The sequence below is a fragment of the Scomber scombrus genome, chromosome 10, assembly GCF_963691925.1.
Source record: "Scomber scombrus chromosome 10, fScoSco1.1, whole genome shotgun sequence".
Taxonomy (NCBI): Eukaryota; Metazoa; Chordata; class Actinopteri; order Scombriformes; family Scombridae; genus Scomber; species Scomber scombrus.
Genome location: NC_084979.1, coordinates 28,921,625 through 28,943,862, shown reverse-complemented (window position 1 = coordinate 28,943,862; position 22,238 = coordinate 28,921,625). Strand labels below are relative to the sequence as shown.

General features: G+C 41.6%; 2 protein-coding genes across 2 annotated transcripts in view; both read right to left on the bottom strand.

Annotated features, from left to right (window-relative positions):
• irak1 (interleukin-1 receptor-associated kinase 1) overlaps nt 1-22,238 on the bottom strand; it is a 416,029-nt gene that overhangs the window by 366,932 nt on the left and 26,859 nt on the right. The gene's annotated exons all lie outside the window — the stretch shown is intronic.
• On the bottom strand, nt 579-21,115 carry hcfc1b (host cell factor C1b). Its single transcript, XM_062427180.1, has 33 exons — nt 20,938-21,115; nt 17,539-17,687; nt 16,751-16,911; nt 15,880-16,082; nt 15,613-15,697; nt 14,497-14,603; nt 13,561-13,740; nt 13,124-13,456; nt 12,900-13,045; nt 12,302-12,490; nt 11,629-11,856; nt 11,436-11,549; nt 11,059-11,257; nt 10,822-10,937; nt 10,546-10,681; nt 10,299-10,459; nt 9,931-10,096; nt 9,142-9,419; nt 8,366-8,509; nt 8,205-8,288; nt 6,994-7,077; nt 6,831-6,914; nt 6,670-6,736; nt 6,217-6,359; nt 5,972-6,124; nt 5,063-5,261; nt 4,383-4,508; nt 3,886-4,094; nt 3,683-3,808; nt 2,839-3,024; nt 2,296-2,596; nt 2,143-2,197; nt 579-1,345 (listed from the first exon to the last, which is right to left on the bottom strand). The coding sequence occupies exons 1-33, from the start codon at nt 21,113-21,115 to the stop codon at nt 1,306-1,308; spliced, it is 5,130 nt and encodes a 1,709-aa protein (XP_062283164.1). The 3' UTR covers nt 579-1,305.

The window sequence follows — 22,238 nt, the reverse complement described above, 5'->3', positions numbered from 1 at the left end:
AATTTCTTCTTAAAAAATGTGCAGATACCCCATGTTAGTATTCTCTTTATAACTCTCCTTCATACACAGCATTAACAGTATGTTAGGGTTATTAACTCAGTGAGAGAAAGGCCTGAGGTCAAAGGTCGTTAAGCTTAATGGAAGGCGATAACAGATTTGGACTAAAATACTTGGCCAGGCCCCAGATCATATTTAGTTTAGGTTAACCCTTCCTTCAGTGACGGAGAACAGCTGGCATGTGAGGAATACTATATAAGCTTCTTGTTTGTTCATCGTCATTTGACTCTTGACCCGAGCTCGTATTAACTCTTACATCAGGTTTCGAGTTCCAGTTTCAATCAAATTTATCACGTTTGTTTTAACCTTTAAAAAAATATGTTTTTAGCTCATAATTAAAAGTGCTTAATTATTTAACTAAAAGTTAAAAGCTTGACCATCTTCTGCTCAGTTTGGCGTTAAATTGTTTATTTGCATTTTATTAGTATAGAGTTCAGTGTTTCGCTGCCGTCGTTCACAACACTTTAACCCAAAGTTTAAATCATTTTGAAACAGTTTTTATTGATTTATTTGATCTCAGCTGGTTTTGTAATAAAAGTCACAAATGTTTGTTATCCAGTAAATAAAAGTTTTAAAGTTCTTCTGAGCCGCCTGCAGGTCGAACATTCAACAAACACTTAAAAGTCAAAGAAGAAGAAGATGAAGAAGAAGAAGAAGAAGAAGAAAAGCTCCAGGAAGCCAGACGCCACACTGCCTGTAAAAAAATGCTCTAAAAATCTTTATTGTTCGAGAGAATATTAACAAACAGGTTTTTTTGATTTTCAAACAGCTGAAAATTCACTTCCTGCTCAGACGAACGCTTCATTAACAGAAAAAAGAAGAAATGTTTTCTTACAGTCGTTTATAAAAAAAAAGAAAAACTAAATAATTTTTGTTACTACACAGAAAGAAAAATAATTTAAACTGCCCCCCCTCCCCTTACAGCACCGTGACCTTTGACCTCATAAATCACCTACCTACTAACTTCAAATAAACTTTATTAATTTTAGCTGACGGTGAAATGCTGCTGTCCCCCCGACCCCTTACAGTCTCCATGACAACCAGAAAAAGAAAAAAAAACAGAAGAAAAAAGAAAAAAAGAAAAAAATAACAGAAGTAGAAGAAGAGAAAAGTTCTGATTGGTCGATAATTTACAAATATCCTACAAGTCTTTTCACGTTAGTTTCCTGCTGGACAGGAAGCTGTAAGAGCTATGCCTCCAGCTCAGGTAACCAATCACAGTCTCCGACAGGCCACGAGCTCCTCCTCCTATTGGTCGGCTCTGAACTTCTTCTGTCCGGCGGGTTTACTGAGGAGAGAAATACGTTAAATATTAATGAGATTTAAAGGGACAGTACTCAGATTTTACACCTGAAGATTTAAACTGCTGTTTAAACGTTTTTCTCTTAAACGTTTAACTAATTTACAGAAAAGAAGCTGAACGAAGAAAACTGATCAGGTCTCCAAAAAAAAATTAATTATTTCACTTTATGTGATATTTTCTGGTGAAACGCTGTGAATTAAAAACTGAATCTTTCATAAAATCTTTAACTGCATCTTCCTATGGGGACGTTACATTTTGGGTTTACTAGACCTTAAACTTCATTCTGCTTAACTTTGACCTGTTGTCCTCACTTGTTAACACTTTTTTTGTGCCACCTAGTGGTAGCAAAAGCACATTACAGTGTAAAAATGAGATATGCATCTTGGCTAAATCGGCAATCAACAGCCGATCCCCCGTCGAAAGTGGACCAGGTACAAAACCAAAATCAACTTTTATGGTTGAAACTAGTTTATTTATGTTTAATAATGTTTGTAGTTTGATACAAATGTGACTAATTTTAACAACAGCAACAAGATACGACACTGCTAATCAGAAAGTACTCGTTTGAGGACGTTGGGACTTTATTATCATTCATGCAAAGGGAAAGTGTAAATGTAAGGAAATAAATAGTTTCACACACTGGTGAATTTATTGTTATACAGTAAAATAAAACTATTGGGCCCATATGAGGACATCATTTCAGGTCTCAGGAGGTTACATGTCTGGCTATATTTCAGTGTATTATTTCTTTTCTTGTACATGTGAGTAAAATAAGTTCTTACTACTCTGGAGACGCTCCCGGTCTCTTCACTGCTGGTTTGGCATCTTTACTGGTTTCTATCGGAAACAGAAAAAACATACAAAACATTTTAATAAATCATCATTTTGCATCAAGTTTCTTGTACGTTTTTAGCAAATCAGAGTTGAATTCTCACCTTGGAGCCACCGGACCTGCGTGGCCGGTCCGTAACCCTTCTGGTTGCGAGCGGCGATGCGGAAGATGATGGCGGGCTTGGTGGTGTAGTCGATGTGGGCGCTGGCAAGGCTGGTGGCCTGGACTAGGCAGGACGGGCTCGGACCGCAGTAGACTCTCATGAAGGCCAGCTGGGCCGGACCAGAACTGGACCCGGAGGCGCTGGCCTGGCTGGACTGGATGGCCAGGTAGACGGAGTACTCTGTGATCTTCCCCGATGTGACGGCAGGAGGCTCCCAGGTCAGCTGAGCTCCGTCCAGGTTCTGCAGAACAAGAACATGATCCACATTAATAAGAACACACATGTGGCAGAATGAGGTTCCTCACCAGGGAAATTATAGTTATTTAGTTTTTCAGCTTTTCTATTGTATGAGAACGAGGATGAGCGGCTCCCCCTGCTGGTGTTGGACCTCCAAATTAATCATGGTGACGACTGTTTCCATGGTAACTCATTAAGTCATCAGGGAGAGACATTCAAACATCAGAAACAGGAAGTTAGTCTCACCTTGCTGATCTTGATTGCGCACGGTGCTCCGGGGAAACCGGGCAGACACGTTTTAAACGCCGAGACCTCAGAGAACGTTCCGCGCCCGCAGATATTGATCCCTGCGACCCGGAACTTGTAGGCCGTCCCCGGCTGCAGCTCCACCTTCCTCATCTGACTGTAGTCCGGTATCACGCCTGAGTCATTCTGCCGAGAGACACGTGTTATCATTGGTTTTATATCATTTGGAATTACATTTGCACCATTTTAAACCAAAAGTCAGACTGAATGCTCCTGAAAATGTCAAATGGTGTAACCACAAAAGAATGATACATATTATATATTTTATCACCTACAGTGTATTTAAGTGGACTTATACTAATAATTACTTCATTTAAACAATGTAAATGTTTCCTGATCTCCATGGTAACCAGAATGATTAAATGTAATATTTAGAACAATTGTATTCCATTACCTTTATTTAATATAAAAGTTATAATGTAAGATCATGCCAAACTAGTTGATATGGTGTTTTATTGAGAATTTACTGTTTTTAAGCAAGTTGAAATATTTGGTACAAAGTTTTTATGGTTACACCACTTAGACATTTTTGCCATAATCCTCTAATATATTCTCTCAAAATGGATTAAAAGCAGAATTTTTATGCTGAGTCCACAAAAACAGAATGTGTGCAAGTTATTCATACGTTTATTTTCACATTTTAACCCCTTTAAATTTAAACTAAACCACATGGACACAAAAAAACCCAAAACATAATTGACCCAAATATGTAGAAATGTAAATCTGGAATTCAGGAGCTGAAACACGGATCGTCTCCTCCTGAACTCATGTTTTAATTACTTACATCCATCACGATGTCATCGTAGGGGACGTAGTAATGAGAGACCACCATGTTGGTAACCTTGACGATCCCGACGTCGTACCACTGACTGTCCTTCGCTGATGACCTCATCACCGGGACGCCCTGTTTCTACACACAAGCAGAGCGTTAGCGTGTTGTTTTTTCGTCATGCTTCCTGCTGTTAATCTCCGTGGTGCATGTCTCACCCCAGCGATCGCTCCGATGCCGTTGGACACCTCGCCGAGTGCGGCGGCGGCGGCCGTCTGAGTCTTAGCAGGGCTGGCTGTCAGAGGAGGGGCGGGGCCAAACGTGCTGGCCAATCGGGCCACGGCGCTCGTCACCGCCGATGATGTCAGCTCGTGTCCGTTGCTCTCGGCTGCCGGGTCGTTGAGGCTGTCGGCTGGAGCGAGGCCCTCTGAGAAACACACAAGACCATAAAATTATCTTATAAAACAGGTTTTTGAACATTTTATTTATACAAACACTTTAAAACAGCAGCTTTTTTGCTTGTTTTATTTCTTTTTATTATGAAGCATTTGGTGTATGTAATTTATTTTTGTAGTAAAGCACTAGTAAAGTTGTTATTATTATTATTATTATTAATATTAATTAAGCAGCTACAACTGAACATCTGTCTGGTGTGTGTGTGTGTGTGTGTGTGTATTAAACATTTTAAAGCTTGGTTCGGGTAGTGTTGTTGTACCTGTGGGCATGGCGCTCTGCTCCGGTTGGTTTTGGACTTCCTGCATCTGCTGGTGCTGTTGGACCAGAGCTGCTAGTTCCTGCTGAGTCAGCACGATGGGGATGGACTGACTCACTGCTCCTTCTCCTGCTAACACAGAAATATGAACATTAAAGTGAAGAAAACACACAGTGCCAGTCAAAAAGTTGGAAACATCTTCCCATGAAAGAAACAGTGTGACTGAATGATCAGAACAGCACATTTTTTAAACAAATTTAATGACTTTTAAGACCTTTTAATAACTCTTTAAGGACAAAATAACACCATTACTGAGACATATGATAATAATGACGCAAAAGCAGGATTTTACTGTTGTAGTGATTTTAAAATGAAGCTCATTTAAATTGGACTAATGATTAGTTTCATTATAGTTCCAACTGCTGATTATTTTTTACTTTAATAAGTTGATTGGTTGGTTATTAAAATAATCAGATAATAATGATAAATAACAAAGTGAACAAATATAATTACGCTCAAATCTAATTTAATCCCTGAACTCCTACAATTCCAGACATTAGATTCAACTAAATTAGACTAAATTTTAGACATTTAAAGACTTTTTAAGGATGCATTGGGACCCTGCAGAGAGGACGGAGCGATACTCAGATCAGACTCTCGGTCCAGATGTGTGCTAGTCTCACCCATCTGTCCGGCTGCCTGCAGCACCGCCTGTATCGTCGCCTGCTGAGCCGCCTGCTGAGCCGCCGCTTCCTCTGCCGCCGCGCTAGCAGCCAGCTGATCCGCCGTCACCAACAGGGTCGTCGTCCCAGAGTCCGCCTCACCGCTGTCCCCTTCTGATGACATCAGCTCCTGAGGGAGACCGCTGTCTGAGGACGCCATCTGAGAGACGGAGAGAGAGAGGGAGGCGGGTTAGAACAGAGTCTGAAGCTAATATGCTGTTGATATCTTTCAATGTTTCAGCCTGACAAATGTCCCACTCAATGTCCTGTCCTCCTTCCACTGCAGCTCAATGAGGGACATTTATACTAAAGAGACTTTTAAGATGGAAGATAACTACCTTATTTGACTTTAAACATCTCTTAAAAATATTTTTCCATGACTTTTTATAGTTTTCCAGGGCTTTAAAAAAATTCTTTGGGCACTTTTTGAATGACTTTGCACAACTTTACATCGTAATACATTATGAAGGGATCTTCTAATGGGCAGTATGAACAGGAGGAAAGATTACAGCAAGAAACAACAGACTGAATGTTCATTTGAGCTCCTGACTGTTGTTTTAAGACAGATTTAACCTTTACATACTGTTCATATTCTGACTCACATCTGTTCATCAATTCACATTCATAAATTCTCCATCAGTCATTAATAAATGTTTGATTAATCTTTAATGAAGCTGTATATTCTGCATCACATTCGGAAAAGTACACCTAAAATAAATGTGTAACGGGTGTTTTTACAGCTCTCAAATATAATAATGGGTCAAATTTGAAAAGTATGTAAGGGTTAAAAAACTGTGAACCTGTCCTTTAGTGTGTGTGTGTGTGTGTGTGTGTGTGTGTGTGTGTGTGTGTGTGTGTGTGTGTGTGTACCTGAGCTGCCTCGCTGCCCTCCACGTGAACCTGTAGCACCGACGCTGCTGATGACATATCAGTCTGCATAGGCTCCTCCCCGTCTCCTGTCCTGGCGACAGCCTCCGCCTCAGAGGACTCTGCCCTGTCCTCTCCGACCAATGAGGAGATCGCCTGCAGACACATGAAGAAGAAGACGATGATGAACAAGATGAAGATGATGATGGTGTTGTATACATGTGTGTGTGTGTGTGTGTCTCACTTACAGGTATAGAAGGTCCAGGTGTGGGTGTGGACTGTGTAACCGTGGTAACAGCTCTGCCCTGGCTGGTTGTGGTGGTGGACGGGGTGGAGTCGGAGGAGGACGAGGGGTCTGTGGACTCCTGCGTGTTGTCTCCGCCCTGCTGAGCTGGAGACAGAGAGGAAAGGAAGAGGAGAGGAAGTGAGGATCATAAAAAATCATTAAGAATAATTTCCCCAACACTTCTTCAATGACTTTCCAGGACTTCTGTGCTCATTTTAAAAGATTAAAGCGATTAAAAAAGGTGTTTAAAGACAATTTCCCAGGACTTTTTAAAAACTTTATCATTCAAATACTTTCTGGTTCATTGAGTTAAATTATTTTCTATTCTATTTTCTTTCAATTCAGCATTTTCCAGGACTTTGTTTCTTTTCCAGGACCAGGTCTGAACATCAGTCCAGGTGTGTCAGCTGGTTACCTGTAGCTGTAGTCGCTGTGTTGGTAGTCCCGGTCTCGTGGGTCTCACACGGCGGATTCGAACACACCTGAAACCAAAAGTCGGCGATTAATTACAGAAATCTTTCAACTTTAACTGACCAGTGATGGTCAGCGTTCACCTGTCCGCAGCGGATCTCTCACCTGTCTGGCTCCTCCGGCTCCTGATGTGGTGGCGGTGTTTGTGGTTCCGGTCTCGTGGGTTTCACACGGTGGATTTGAACACACCTGAAACCAAAAGTTGGCAATTAATTACAGAAATCTATGAACACACCTTTAACCAATCAGAGCTCACCTGGTGACTCACCTGTCTGAGTCCTCCGGCTCCTGCTGTAGTCGCCGTGTTGGTGGTTCCGGTCTCGTGGGTCTCACATGGCGGATTTGAACACACCTGATGTACATTAAGAAAACATTATACAAATATATTTACATCTATTTTTCATATATAATAAGTGTATTTATATATTGTAACACCTATAAAAGGCAGCTGGATTTATGTGAGTTAAAGTGGATCAGTTGAAGTTACTTGATACTTTTATTTTGTCGATGTTCACTTCACACTTCCTGTTTTCATAATAAAAGCTTGCAGTGAAGTGTGAGGAGTCGCTGGTTCTGTTAGTGTTTTGTCTCATTTTTAAATTTTTCTTTAAAATCGATGTTACTGAACTTAGAAACTCCTATTTGTTAGGTGTCAAAAATAATTACTGAGCTTAAAAACCCTTCAGTGTATCTTTGCTTTTTACTCACTGAACTATGTAAGAAAAAAAACTAAAACATCTTCGACACAACCAGCCGCTCTGCAGCTCTGGACCAATCAGCTCTTGAAAAACATATTTTTTACTTTAGAAAGATTAACTTGTGTATTTTATAGCAAGGCTGCACAATTTGTTGAAAAACTCAATAGTGCGATTTTGATATAATAAACAAAATGCTATCAAAATGGTATAAAAACTTAGATCAGTTTAATTTGCACAAGGTAAGAAAAAGTGGTGATATAACCATGTTTTAAAAAAAAATATTATTATTATTATTAGCCATGTTAATTAATACTATACTGGTAATATCACCACTGTTTTCTTAATGTTATATTCCTCTGATAAATAGTTGAAAACAAAGCTAATACATAATATTAAAAACAGATCAAATCAATCTAACTTACCAATAGCAAGGTGAAGTCTATGTCCAAAGCACTGGAACCTAGTCCATTGATTAAGCTCTACAGCTTTAACAATGTTAGTGCCGTTATCTGTTGTGATAGCACAACAACATCTGACTTGCGCACATTTTTTACATTTTTTGCAGTTATATAATTGCACAGGCTGACACAGCGATTAAGATTAGATTAATCCTGCAGCACTATTTCATGGTGAAACATATAAAACCCAAACAATGCAGGAGTTTTGAGGCTGACACTGATCAGATTTTTCTACACTCATAAATATCAATAATAATTTATCGGCTGATTGTAATATTTTAGAACATAAACCAATCACTGACTGTCTGCAGGTGTTCTCTCACCTGTCTGGTTCCTCCGGCTCCTGCTGTCGTCGCCGTGTTGGTGGTTCCGGTCTCGTGGGTCTCACACGGTGGATTTGAACACACCTGAAACCGACAGTCAGTGATTAGCTACAGAAATCTATGAACACCTTTAACCAATCAGAGCTCACTTGGTGACTCACCTGTCTGATTCCTCCGGCTCCTGCTGTCGTCGCCGTGTTGGTTGTCCCGGTCTCGTGGGTCTCACATGGCGGATTAGAACAGGTGGTTCCTCCGCTCAGAGCGACAGCAGGTGAAGAAACGGGACCAGACTGCTGAGATGAAGGCTGGTTTGAACACACGTGAAGAGGAGGAAGAAGAGGAAGAGAAGGAAGAAGAGAGAGGGGATTTTAGTCATTGTTATGTTTATATCCAGTAGAGATAAAATACAGAACAAACAAACAGAGACACTTTTCTTCTGTCACATTTCATAAAAACAACCTGCTCCCAAATAAAACCCTTTTTCCACAATTTTTCGAGGACTTACAAACTTTTTAAATAACTTTTAGGCCTTAAAATATATTTTTAAAGCAAACAAACAAATTCTAAAAAATCTTGGAGAGTAAGGGCTGCAACTAAAGACTTTTTCAATATTAATTGATTCATTGTTTTTTCAATAAAATGCCTGATAAAACTGCCTGTTATTATCTCCCAGAGTCAAAGGTGATGTCCTCAAATGTGTTTCATCCGACCAAAAGTCCAAAAACTAAAAGATATTCAGTTTACTGCTGACACAAAAATATTAAATCATGTTTTAGAGACTGAAACCAGAAACTTTACGACTAAAATTAAAATCAAAGTTACAAATGAATCTTCTGTCAACATAAAACTGAGGTTTTTATTATTTGGCTCTAATGTCGGTCGGCTGGATTTGAACCTGTGACAGAGTTACAAGTTCAGGTTAAACGGCTCGGCTCACCTGCGGCACTCCGCTCATGCTGGAAGACGCCACCGTGGAGGTGTTGGTGGTGCCGGTCTCGTGCGTCTCGCAGGGCGGGTTGGAGCACACTCTGTTGTTACCCCCCATGGTTGCCGTGGCGGTGGTGGCGGTGTTTGTGGTGCCGGTCTCGTGCGTCTCGCAGGGCGGGTTGGAGCACACTCTGTTGTTACCCCCCATGGCTGACGTGGAGACGGTGGCGGTGTTGGTGGTGCCAGTCTCGTGCGTCTCGCAGGGCGGGTTGGAGCAGACCAGCGTCACTGCAGCATCATCACAGTGACATGACAGGTTCACACACACGTCTACTCTACACACTGAAGGTACTGATGGTAGTACTGATAGTAGTATTGTATTGTTAATGGTAACAGTATCCCGTCCTCGCCTGTACAGTAACTGTAACAACAGTATCTTCAGTAGTAGTAGCAATAGTAGTAGTATCTACAGTACAAGTAGTAGTATCTGCAGTAGTAGTAGTAGTATGTGCAGTAGTAGTAGTAATAGTAGTAGTATCTGCAGTAGTAACATTATTATTATCTGCAGTAGTAGTAGTATCTACAGTACAAGTAGTAGTATCTGCAGTAGTAGTAGTAGTATGTGCAGTAGTAACATTATTATTATCTGCAGTAGTAGTAGTATCTACAGTACAAGTAGTAGTTTCTGCAGTAGTAGTAGTATCTGCAGCAGTATCTGCAGTAGTAGTAGTAGTAGTAGTAGTATTATTATTATCTGCAGTAGTAGTAGTAGTATTATTAGTAGTTGTGGTTACTGCACCTGTAGCAGCAGCTGGGTCTCCTGCCTGTCCCGCTGCAGTAGTTGTAGTAGTAGTACTCGTAGTACTTCCTGGTTCTTCTGAGGTAGGAGAGGCCATGAAGGACACTGGCAGATCCTGGACCAGCGGCTGAGCCTCAGCGCCGCTTGGAGTCGTGATCAGAGTCACCTGAGAGACACAACTGTGGTATTACTACAGTAATACTACGATACTATACTATAGTACAGAGACACAACTGTGGTATTACTACAGTAATACTATACTATAGTACAGAGACACAACTGTGGTATTACTACAGTATTACAGTATAGATACAAACCTACAGTCCTACTACAGAACATAAATGGAAATAAACAGCTTGTATTTTAACCTGTTTGGGTCCTGCTGTGACAGAGGTTGCCGCGGTGACCTGGTTGGCCAGTGTAGCAATGGTTGCCAGGGTGGTGACGGGTGTTGCCAGGGAGGCGTTGGCAGCGGTTGCTATTGGAGAGGAGACACTTCCTGTTACTGTCCCCAGACTGGAGACACCTGCTGAAACAAAACAAACGCACCTGAGTGAGTCTGAGATTCTCTGAGGGCGGGACACACACATACAGCAGGTGTCATCGCGTGTTTACCTGTATTTGCCTTGACGACCAGCGTGGTAACGTTGGGTTTTGAGCCGGTTGCTCCCGGTGACACCAGTCTGACTCCGCTCATTGGGACTGTCCTGAGGATCGTCCCCGGCGTCCCCGGAGCTCCTTTCAACACCAACTGGATACAAACGCACACACAGAGCGCATGTTCAATGTGTGTGCTCAGTGTGCGTGCCTGTGTGTCTGTGTGTCTGTGTGTGTGTGTGTGTGTGTGTGTGTGTGTGTGCGCCTGTGTGTGTGTATGTGTGTGTATATTACCTGTGTGAGTCCCTGCTGACCAGCTGCAGTAATTTTGGGGACAGTTGTGAGGATTTTTCCAGCTGTTCCTGCCGTCATCATTTTGGTGGTCAGGATTGTGATTGGACTGTTACCACCTGAGGGGGGAGGAGCGTCACTCAGTCAATAAACAATAATCCACAATAATAACAATCAATAATCCACAATAATAATAATGATAATAAAGCTGAGGTGTTCAGGTGTGTTTGTGTCCCGTACCTGCCCCACCCTGCAGCGCAGACAGTGGGATGGTCTTGATGATGGTGTTTCCGGGTTTCGAGGTTGTCGGGGAGACGCCAAGGATGGTTGGTTTGTTTCCCGTGGAGCCGGCCTGCGCAGTGCTGAGGATGGTCGTCTGTTTACCGTCCGCTGACGACACCAACTTCAAGATGGTGCCTGGCGGGAGACCACCTTTCGCCTGATACAAACAGAGAGAGAGAGAGAGAGAGAGAGAGAGATGTAACTTAAAGAGTTAACATCATTGACTCCTCAGTAAAAACCAGTAGAGCTCAATAGAGTTCAGTAGAGACCAGTAAAGACCACCAGAGTTCAGTAGAGACCAGTAAAGACCAGTAGAGTTCAGTAGAGACTAGTACCTGTAGGAGCTGGGCGAGCGGGTTGTTCCCAGCCTGACCAGTAAGCATTCCACTCTGACCTGGTTTGGTCTGGACAACTGACATCACCTTCCCCAGGTTGCCGAGGTTACTGAGCTGTAAAAGAGGGAGCAGTGATGTCATTAGGTGTTCCATCAGCTGGAGCCGGACGGTGAGCAGCAGTGACATCACTCACCAGGGTGCCGCCTCCGCCCATGCTCAGCGGGCTGTTGACGAGCGTGATGGTCTTTGTGACTCCGCCCACCATCGTGGTGACCACCTGAGCCTGCTGGGAGACCGTCACCGTGCCCGACTTGTGAACCGTGATGATTGGTCGGCTGGGCGTCCCCGTGGTGGAGACGACAGAGGCCCCGCCCACCTGAGCGGCGGCGGTCTTCAGTATTCGAGTGGCCGGGTTACTGACCTGCGAGGAGACAGACGACAGATTAATACCTGCATAAAGTCGTTTTTTTAATATATAAGATATAAAAGATTTATTGAGGATATGGCTTCTTGAAAAAAACAAACAACAACTTTAAGTTAAAGATATAGTCAGTTTTGACTTCATCTTCTCTACTTAAGACTATTTTTAAATCATGCAAATGTAATTACGTCATAAGGTAACATATGTAAATTAGTGTCTGATGTCATCTTACTATTTTAGTTGCTTCCTACTTTAAATATAATCGGCAGCGCTGTTTTTGTGTTTTAAGAGGATCAACAGAGATCACCTGAACTAAAACGTACATGATTATAAACATGAATATTGATCCACAGACAGAAAAGTTATTGGCACAAATTGTACATTTACATCAAATATCATGATGCAGAATCAGCTGATGTAACGGTGACATAAGAGTGATTTATACCATCGTGATCGGAGACGCCACTTTGACCGGCAGGCTGCTGGATCCTGGACTGATGGCCATCGTCCTCACTGTCGTGGCTCCTGCTGGGACGTTCAGCACCGTCGCTGCGGACGGAGGAATCTTTTGAGTGGCTGCGGCCGCCGCTGCCAGAGCCGCCATCCCGCTCATCTGAGGACTGCTTCCTATTGGCTGAGAGCAGACAGGAAGGAGGAGAGGTCAGAAGGTTGAAAGCGCTCAGTGGGTTGTTGCAGAGCTTTCAGCAGCAGGTGGAGTTTGCTCAGTTGCCATGGAGATGGTTCAGTAATTATTAGAGCCTGACTGATATATTGATTAGCCGATATTATCCAATCACAGACATCTCAGTATTACTGTATGTGCTTTTCTGATATGTGCCAATATTTAAATATTTTAATATTTAAGTTAGCCTTTTTCTCAATTCAAGTTTAATATATACCTACATGTTTTTTTGTTCTGCTTAAGGTGGCTGAAAGCTCCACATAGCGCCTAAATTAAACTGATCACCCCTCCGTCCAATCAAGATCTGTTAGTCACATGATCCAGGAGAGAGAATCTAAATCAAACATAAAGATCAACGTACCGTCCCCTGACTGGTCTGAGCAGGCATCACCATCCGAACACCTGCAGGAAGTGTTGTCACGGCTACCGGGGATTTGGGCACGGCCTGTCGAACTGTGACGATGGAGGTTCCACCTCCGGTACTTGGAGCTGCCACCTTCAGGACAGCTGCAGAAATACACGACACAAGTGAGGAACATTCAGACATACGGATCTGGATCTACCTGAACAGGTGTGTGAACCTACCTGGATTTTTGGCGGCAGCAGCCAACGGGTTTCCAGTTATGGCGGCTGTGGGGGAGGGGACTAACGTGATGCCGGACAGCGGGATGCCCTGGCTGGCTGGAGCTGCTGCGACGGGGATGGGGCTTTTAGGGGAGCTGGCTCCAGGTGTGGCGATGGGGACGGGGTTGGAGGCGGGGCTGGGGGCAGGTGAGGTGGGAGCAGGTGTGGCGGGAATGTCGTACTTCTGTAGCTGCAGCAGGTAGGTGTCGGCAGTCGTCGACGGCCCCCAGCTCACCTCCAGAGACGAGGTGTTGGCCCGGACCAGCTGGACCCGAGACGGAGCACTGGGACGCTCTGAGGACAGACAGGTGAGACCGGGTCAGACAGACAGGACACAGGTAGGACAGGTAAGTTTAAGAAGCCTGTTTCTGTTACATTTATCAGACAGAAGTACCCACCTGACTCCAGGTACCAGAGGTCCTTGCAGCACACCTGGTTGTTCCAGGCCTTCCTGTATCCGTCTCTTCCGCTCCAGATGTAGAGTCGGGAGTTGATGGCCACGCTGCAGTGACCAGCTCGAGCTCGGGGGACGTTTTCCTCCAGGCTGTCCATCAGGACCGTCTCCCAGCACATGTTGTCTGATCAGAGAGAGACAGACAGGTGGTGAGACAGGAAGAGATCTCCTTCTAGATTCCCTCCTTAAATCTCTGCACAATTCTTTCTCTCTTGTTCTTGAGCACTGAGAGAAAACTTGTTATCCAAGCATCACACTGTGTAATTGGCTGTTATGTCGACATGAGAGTACTGTGGACATTTATAACACCGTTTTTTTTTCTTTGGAGAAGCTGCGGCTGGAGAACTCTTCAGAGCCAAGAGTGTCTGCTAGCTGACAGACATGCTAAGTTAAAGAGTCACTTAACACTAACACCGTTTTAGTAAATTACTTTATTGTTACACTGTTCATTGCAACACAACTTATTGTCATTTTTTTTACAAAGAAAATCCAGAATTTTTATCCCCTAGAACTCCAAAAACCTGACAAGACATAAACTGGGATACTCCACTCCCCCAACTAAAGGGGGATGTCACACATAATATTGTAATGTTTTCTAAAAGATTTCACAGTTTGGGGACCAATAAATCCTTCAAGGAGATCCTGTAGAAACAGCTATATGATGAAAATATCAAATAAAGTTTATAATCTACAAACTGAATGGTATGCCACGATAAATAAACCGACACCACAAGCTTCTGCTCCACATAAACCTGTTTAACTTTTTATAAATCTCCATGAAATCCTCACATACAGATTGGACAGAAACACAAGTGTGTGTGTGTGTGTGTGTGTGTGTGTGTGTGTGTGTGTGTGTGTGTGTGTGTGTGTGTGTGCGTACCCAGGTTGAGGCAGGCCAGATTGTTGGTACACTTCCACTCCTTCTCGTGTGTCGCCACTTTGACGTCATCCATCACCAGAGGAATCCAACCTCCAAACACATACATCCTGCGGACAGGTGAGACACTTTAATGTCAGTATTTGTGTGTGTGTGTGTAATATTATTTGTTGTTAAGGATGGTGCAGTCTGTGTGTGTGTGTGTGTAGTCTGTGTATTTGTGTGTACTGTGTGTGACTGTGTAGTGATTATAGTTATGTCTAGTATTTTTTTATTTGTGTGTAGTATTAATGTTGTTAATGGTGGTGGTAGAGTGCATGTTGTGTAGTATTTGTGTATGTGTGTAAAATGTCTTTGTATGTGTGTGTAGTATTTGTGTAGCACCTGTGTGTATTATTTGTATTTGTGTGTGTGTAGTATTTGTGTGTAGAGCTTGTATTTGTGTGTAGTATTAATGTTGTTAATGGTGTTGGTAGAGTGCATGTTGTGTAGTATTTGTATCTGTGTGTAGTATTTGTGTAGCACCTGTGTGTATTATTTGTATTTGTGTGTGTGTAGTATTTGTGTGTAGAGCTTGTATTTGTGTGTAGTATTAATGTTGTTAATGGTGGTGGTAGAGTGCATGTTGTGTAGTATTTGTGTATGTGTGTAAAATGTCTTTGTATGTGTGTGTAGTATTTGTGTAGCACCTGTGTGTATTATTTCTATTTGTGTGTGTGTAGTATTTGTGTGTAGAGCTTGTATTTGTGTGTAGTATTTGTTTAGTACCTGTGTGTGTATTATTTGTATGTGTGTGTAGTATTTGTGTGTGTGTGTGTGTAGTATTTGTAATTTGTATTATTTGTACAGGTATGTGTGTGTAGTATTTGTGTAGTACTTCTGTGTAGTATTCGTGTGTGTGTAGTATTTGTCTGTGTGTAGTACTTGTATTTGTGTGTGTATTTGTGTGTAGTATTTGTATTTGTGTATAGTATTTGTATTTGTGTATATAGTATTTGTATTTGTGTATATAGTATTTGTGTGTAGTATTTGTATTTGTGTATATAGTATTTGTGTGTAGTATTTGTATTTGTGTATATAGTATTTGTGTGTAGTATTTGTATTTGTGTATAGTATTACTTGTTGTTGATGGTGGTGGCGGAGTGCAGGCTGCGGGGCATCGGGGCCGCTCCACCGAGGTCCGGCTTGCTCCACGTCAGGGAGTCTGTGACATCATCAGAACAGGAACCAATTACAAGTCAGCACGTGGGTCACATGGGACGGACGGCAGAGACGGAAAAGTTCTCGTTTTTTTTTTACACAAACACGAGCGTCAGAAAACTAAAGACAACGACGAGACTGAAAAATTCTTCTTCTGAATAATTTTTATAGCCGCTGACATCTCACCGATATCGAGCACCCAAAGGTCTCCCAGTCTGCAGCCGCTCATCCCTCCGTAGATGATCAGCCTGTTGGCTCCACGGCCGCTCGTCACCACGGCCGTGTGACTCTCTCTGGGCGGAGGCGGAGGACCCGACGTCACCGGGAGCTCCCAGCCGACCACGCTGGAGCCCGGCCGCAGCTCCAGACAGAACAGGTCATTCAGATACCTGAGGGGAGAGGAGAGAGGTCAAAGGTCACGTCAATCAGGTATATGAGGTGGCATTAATAACTAAAAGTATTTAAGTTTAAAGAAAAGACAACATTTTTATTCAGGGTGAAGTCCTTACAGTCGAAAATGTTCAGGATGTTAGATCTGAAATTTAATATCTAGAGTATCAGAGTACTGTTAAATATAACAAATCACATTTAATATTAGAGAAAAAGTTTAAATTCTTTCAAGAAAAATGTTGTAATATTTTGAAATGTTTTTCTTTTTTCAAGCAAAAAAGTTTAAATAAGTAAAAAGCTAATAATTTGAGGAATAATGCAAGAAAAATTGTCTATTTGTTCTTTTAAAGAAAAAAAAGTTTATAATTTGAGGGAAGAAATTCAAAACATTTTGGGAAACAAGACGTAATTTTACTTTAAAAACTTTTTTCTAAAAATGAAGTCACAACATTTTAAAAGTGTAGAGTTAAAGTAAACATCTGTGTGGACGATAAGATGTGAGATTTACGTTGAATCAGACGTGTTTTCAGACAGTTTGATGTTTTATGAAGAAGTTCGGCTTTAAAAACAACCAACAGGTTTCAATTTATAACAACATTTTTTTTTTATGATATTCAACGATGAGAAGTTCAAACACCCGAGACTTCCTGGTTTCCATTTCTCCTACCTGGGGATGTTGTTTTTCGGGTCTTCGCTGTCATTGGCCAGTCCGCCGAACAGGTAGCAGCGGCTGCCAATCAGAGAGAAGCTGTGTCCGAGGCGAGGGCAGGGCAGCGGGTGGTTCTTTGGAGGCTTGGCCTTCAGACGCTTCCACTCCCAGCGACTCGCCTGAAGGAAAACAACCGATTATTTACAATAAAACACAAAAAATAACTAATATCTAATATATGACACAATATAAGAGACTTGTAAGAGACTGAGGGAACATCTCAAGTCCCTTAATAGCCTCCATGTTCCCCTCACTGGCATCTTAGACACCAAGAATTTATGGATTTATGGAGAAAGGAAACAAAGAAATGTATTATATAGAAATGAGAAGACATCAGTATCGATATCTGTGCATCTCTACAAATAAATCAAGAAAGTAGTTTTATGGTTCTTTTGTTGGTCAGTCAGAAAATTAACAGATTTTTAATTAGATAATGAAACATAAAACATAAAAGTTGAGTGATAAACTTGAGTTAAATCTGTCTCCACTCAGTGATGTTGTGATGTATCCGATCAGTCTGATCAGCTGCAGCGTCCAATCAATAACCGATATCCAATAAAGGACGAGTGTCAGCTGGTAAAAGACTTCTGTGAAAGATGCTTTCATGTATCCTCGCCTTCGAACCTCAGAGCAGGAGTACGAGGTTTGAGACGGCGAGGAAAGCTCAAATAAGAGACTTGAGATGTACCCTATGAGTGAGCGCTATTGTCCTTTAAGCCCCGCCCCCTTGCTGTGACATCACTGACCTGCAGCTCGTACAGGTCATTGCTGTATTTGCCGTACTCCACCATCCCTCCGAACACCAGCAGCCGAGTCCCGTCACATACAAAACCGTAGGCGGCACAACCGGGCGGGATGTCGCCTCGTACCGCCGGGATGAACCACTGGTTGGTCGCTGCGGGGGAGAGAGAGAGAGGGGGGAGATACCAACAGGTGAGACAGTTTAAAGGTACACCTGTACGCAGAGGAACAGTCTTATTGATCATTACTTGAGTCATGAGTCATCCAGAGACCAGCATCATCATGACGGACTTTCCAATGTTTTTATTTATCTTCAATTTCTTAAAAGATATTAAAACTCAAAAACACAAAAAAATAAAGGAGAAATCTCTCAATAAGAAGCAAAATAGTGATGCCAGCAGTGTTTCAGTAAACGTAACAATACATCAGTTAGTGTCGATTAATTAATTAATTAGCTGCCAACTATTTCATTAATTTTCAACTACTTTCAAGTCATTTCATAAAGAGAAAAAGTCCAATTTCTCAGATTCTAGTCTCTCAGATTGAATATTTTCTGGTTTACTTTTTCTTAAAGCGACTCTTACTTTTCTTGCATTTCAAACAGCACTTTGAAAAAACTTGAACAGCAACAACCCCTCCTCCCTCCTATGTCCCACCCCCGCACTATATATATATATAGTTTTCTTTTTCCCCGTGGGAGCAGCTGGAGGTGGAAGCTGAGGCCCGCTTTTGTCATGGTCATTGTCAGTCGCTACTGTCTGTTTACGGCTATCTCCGTGGATCATTGATGTATTATAATACTTCCGGGTGGGGGTGTGTGCACGATTACAGGGGGGAAAACAGGCAGGTCCCTCAGCCAATCATATTATTCGGACTGAATGATATGATTGGTCAGAGTTTTCACAGAATATCATGAGAATGGAATAATGATTAGTTTCGATGCCTGGTGGATCTCTCATCACATTTTTACCTTATTAATAGTATTTTAACCTAAACAAAAAAATGTGTAAAAATGTAACAAAGGTAAGGGTAGCTTTAAACTGTAAAATATCTCACCTCCATTACATAGCTTCACATCTTTCTTCTTAATTTATTTTCACTTTAAAGCACAGAGTCACCTTATTAACTTATACTCTTATTAGCCTTTTTATCTTTTTTTATTTTAAAAAAACCCAACACTTTAATATATTATTGTTGTGTGTAAGGAGGAGACCAGCAAAGTAAGAATTTCATTGCATTGTCTGAACCTCTGTGTTTTTACGATGCATATAATCTGTGCAATATCAATATCAAACTCAGGTTACTTAAGTGCATAATGTTACTATTTTTTAAATAGATGGGTTTAAATATTATTCATTTATCTTTATTCTGTCCTCTTGCTGCTGCAATAATGTAAATTCCCTCACTGTGGGACTAATAAAGGAACATCTTATCTTATCTCTTTAGAGACAGTGGGGAAGGCTGTAGGAAAGGCTACAGGTGCAAAGGTAAAAGTCATAATAAACAAACACAAACACACAAACGCAGGAGAGCAATTCTGGCAGTTGGAGGCTCATCTCACTGCGCTGTTATACAGAGCGGCTCGGACCTGCAGCCATCAGACTTTATAATGATAACATCATCAGATAGTGACGGGGCACTGCAATAATGCTGAATAGTCTTTCCTCCTCTTAATATAATTTTCTATCGATTTTTGCTTAGTTTTAAAACTTTTAGGTTTGTTTTTTGGTATATATTATTCTTAACTTTTAGGATTTTTGTATATATTATTTGTTCTTATTTATTTATGTATTTGTGTTTATGTATGAGCTATTTTGATACATGAACAAGGTTCCCACACATTTTTACCCTTTAATTTTTTCTAAATTATTCCATAATATTTTACCCCATTTCCATGACTTAATTTAAGTAGATCAACAAATGAAGGCCCACATGGCGACTATAGGGAACAGCATCTGGTTTTTACCCCCATCCCAAATCTGGACGGTCAGGTTCAACTGCTTCAGTTGGAGAGCTTTTGTTGAGGCTTTTGTTCAGCTGTCAACTGTTCGGAAAAACTTGGAGCGAGATTTGAGGGGGGGGGCTTTCATGGTCAAGACCGTACGTCAAAGACTTTTTAATTCAATTTGTACTTTAAAGGAAAGAAAGATGAGTATGTACAGCATGGACGCATTTGAAATGTGGGTGGGACAGTCTAATGTGATGGGGGGGGGGGGGGGGGGGGTCTGGGGGTCCTTTAACAGAGTAGATGTCATTTCTTGTATTCTGGAGCCTTTTAACAGGTGTTTTGACACTTTGATCTCACTAAATGATGTGTGCATTTTGCAATTACATCCCAGAGGAAGCGTTTAGCCCCAGATCACATATGAGATATTAAAAAGTAATGATCAGTATATTCATATTAAATGAATCTATGGTAAAAGTGTGTGGGGGGGGGTCCAAGTTCATGCAGCCTGTCTTATATCCGTTATCTTTGATATCAGATCGGGTCATCCCTAATTCAAAACTTTTCCAAAACATTCACCGAACTCCAAACCACTTCAAGGTCTGGAAAAATGTTCCCCTATGATATATGAATAAAGTATATCTATCTTTTATTTTATGTTATTTTAAAGGACTTTAACGAGAAAATGTAAAACATTTGGGTGGAAAACGTATATATCAATATCAAAATCAGGTATCTCATCATCCAACACCAATATTACTTTTAGTACATAATGTTACTTGTTTTTTTAAACTATATTTTTTACTACTATTGTTTGTGGACTAATTTATTATTTATTTATTGTTCTTTATTCTGCCCTCTTGCTGCTGCAATAATGTAAATTCCCTCACTGTGGGTCTAATAAAGGAAAATCGTATCTTATTTTATGCAATGTATGTGTTTGTGTATGAGCTATTGGATACATGAACAGGGTTCTCTTGCTGCTGCAATAATGTAAATTCCCTCACTCTCATCTTATTTTATGTAATTTTAAGGGCTTTAACAAGATAAATAAACTTTTTTGGGGGGTGTAAAACAATAAACATCAAATGCCACTTATCATTTAAACAGTGTGGTATTTTACACACACACAGAAGGAGGATAATGAGGATGAGGATAGAGGGTCTTTAAACGTGTCTCCATGTTGTCTTCATGCTGCTGCAGCGGAGGGGCGTGGCCGCGTGATGTCACCCGTGTTTTCAGTGGAAAAAAAAAAGGGCGCCATTTCGTCTGAGAACCCCAACGGCTACTTCTGCTAGCATGCGGAGCTAACCTAGCCTAGCCTAGCATATAGCATAGCTCCGTTTAAAACCACACAGCCGCTTCAGATTCAATCGTATAAAAAAACCAGCACAATACAAGCACAGAGTTCGTTTCATTCATTGTAATAAAAACACATTAAGTATAATAAAGAGTCTACCTGTGTTGTAGACGTGTAGCTCATCCACTATCCCTTCGTTCCCCCCGCCGAACACCACCATTAGCTCCTTGATAGCCACGGCCCGGTGTCCGTGGCGGGGACGGGGCACCGGGCCGCTCCAGCCCACTACACGCTTCCACCGCGGCTGCAGTACCGCGGGCACCGCCGCTGCTGCCATGATGACCTCCTCCTCCTCCTCGGTGCGAGCGAGAAAAAAAGTCCCAAAATTTCAACCGGAGAGATGCGTTAAAAAAGTCCGGAATAGCATTAGCATTAGCCCGCTAATTAGCTCCTGAAGCTAACTAGCCGGCTAACAGAGAGAGATAGAGACAGAGGATGTGTAGCTAACTAGCAGCAGATAGATTCAGATGGGTTTATTACACGCAGAGAGTGATTAATACATATTCTCCGGTGCTCCAGGCAGAGTGGGCGAGTATGGTGTCAATCTAAGCCCGGATACAGTAGCTGCTGCTGCTCAGGCTAACAATCAGACAACCAGCTGGAGCACAAACATATCCAGCTGCTGTGAGTAAGAGAGTAAGAGAGAGAGAGAGAGCAGTGTGAGAGCTGCTGCTGCATGCAAAGCTGCTGTTAAATATATGCAGAGAAGCAGAGAAGCAGGTCTACTAAGCGCCGGGGATGGGAGCCGCCATCTTGCTGCTAACAGCAACCAAACAAAACACAACACACAGAGAGAGAGATAGGGAGAGAGCGACAGAGAGAGAGAGAGAGAGGGAGAGAGAGAGAGAGAGAGATGCTGAAAATGGCAGAAAAAGAACAACAGCTGATCCAGCAGAGGGAGGCAGCACAGAGGAGATATCAGCCACTGCAGAGGAGGAGAAACCGAGAAGATACACACTGCAGGATGCATCTGAGGGGTGGAGAGATGATTAGTGGGAGAGGAAAGAAGAAGAAAATATGTATATATTTGTGAATCAAAAAAATATGATGCACAAATGTGTTTTCAGTTTTTTGGGTTTTTAATCTAATCTTTTAATTTTTTGCTGAAATATTGGATCAACAGATGTTTTAATTAATTAATTATTTTTTCTAATATTTTTTCCCAACTAATCAGATGATCTATTAATAATAATAATAATTTCAATTTCAATAATAATATTAATGTAGTAGTTACAATATCTTTGTTTCTGTTGTTGTGAGTATTACAGTAAAAGTACTGCAGTATTATGAGCAATTTAGTATGCAGTATTACAGTAAAAGTACTGCAGTATTATGAGTGATGTAGTATGCAGTATTATAGTTAAAGTACTGCAGTATTATGAGTGATGTAGTATGCAGTA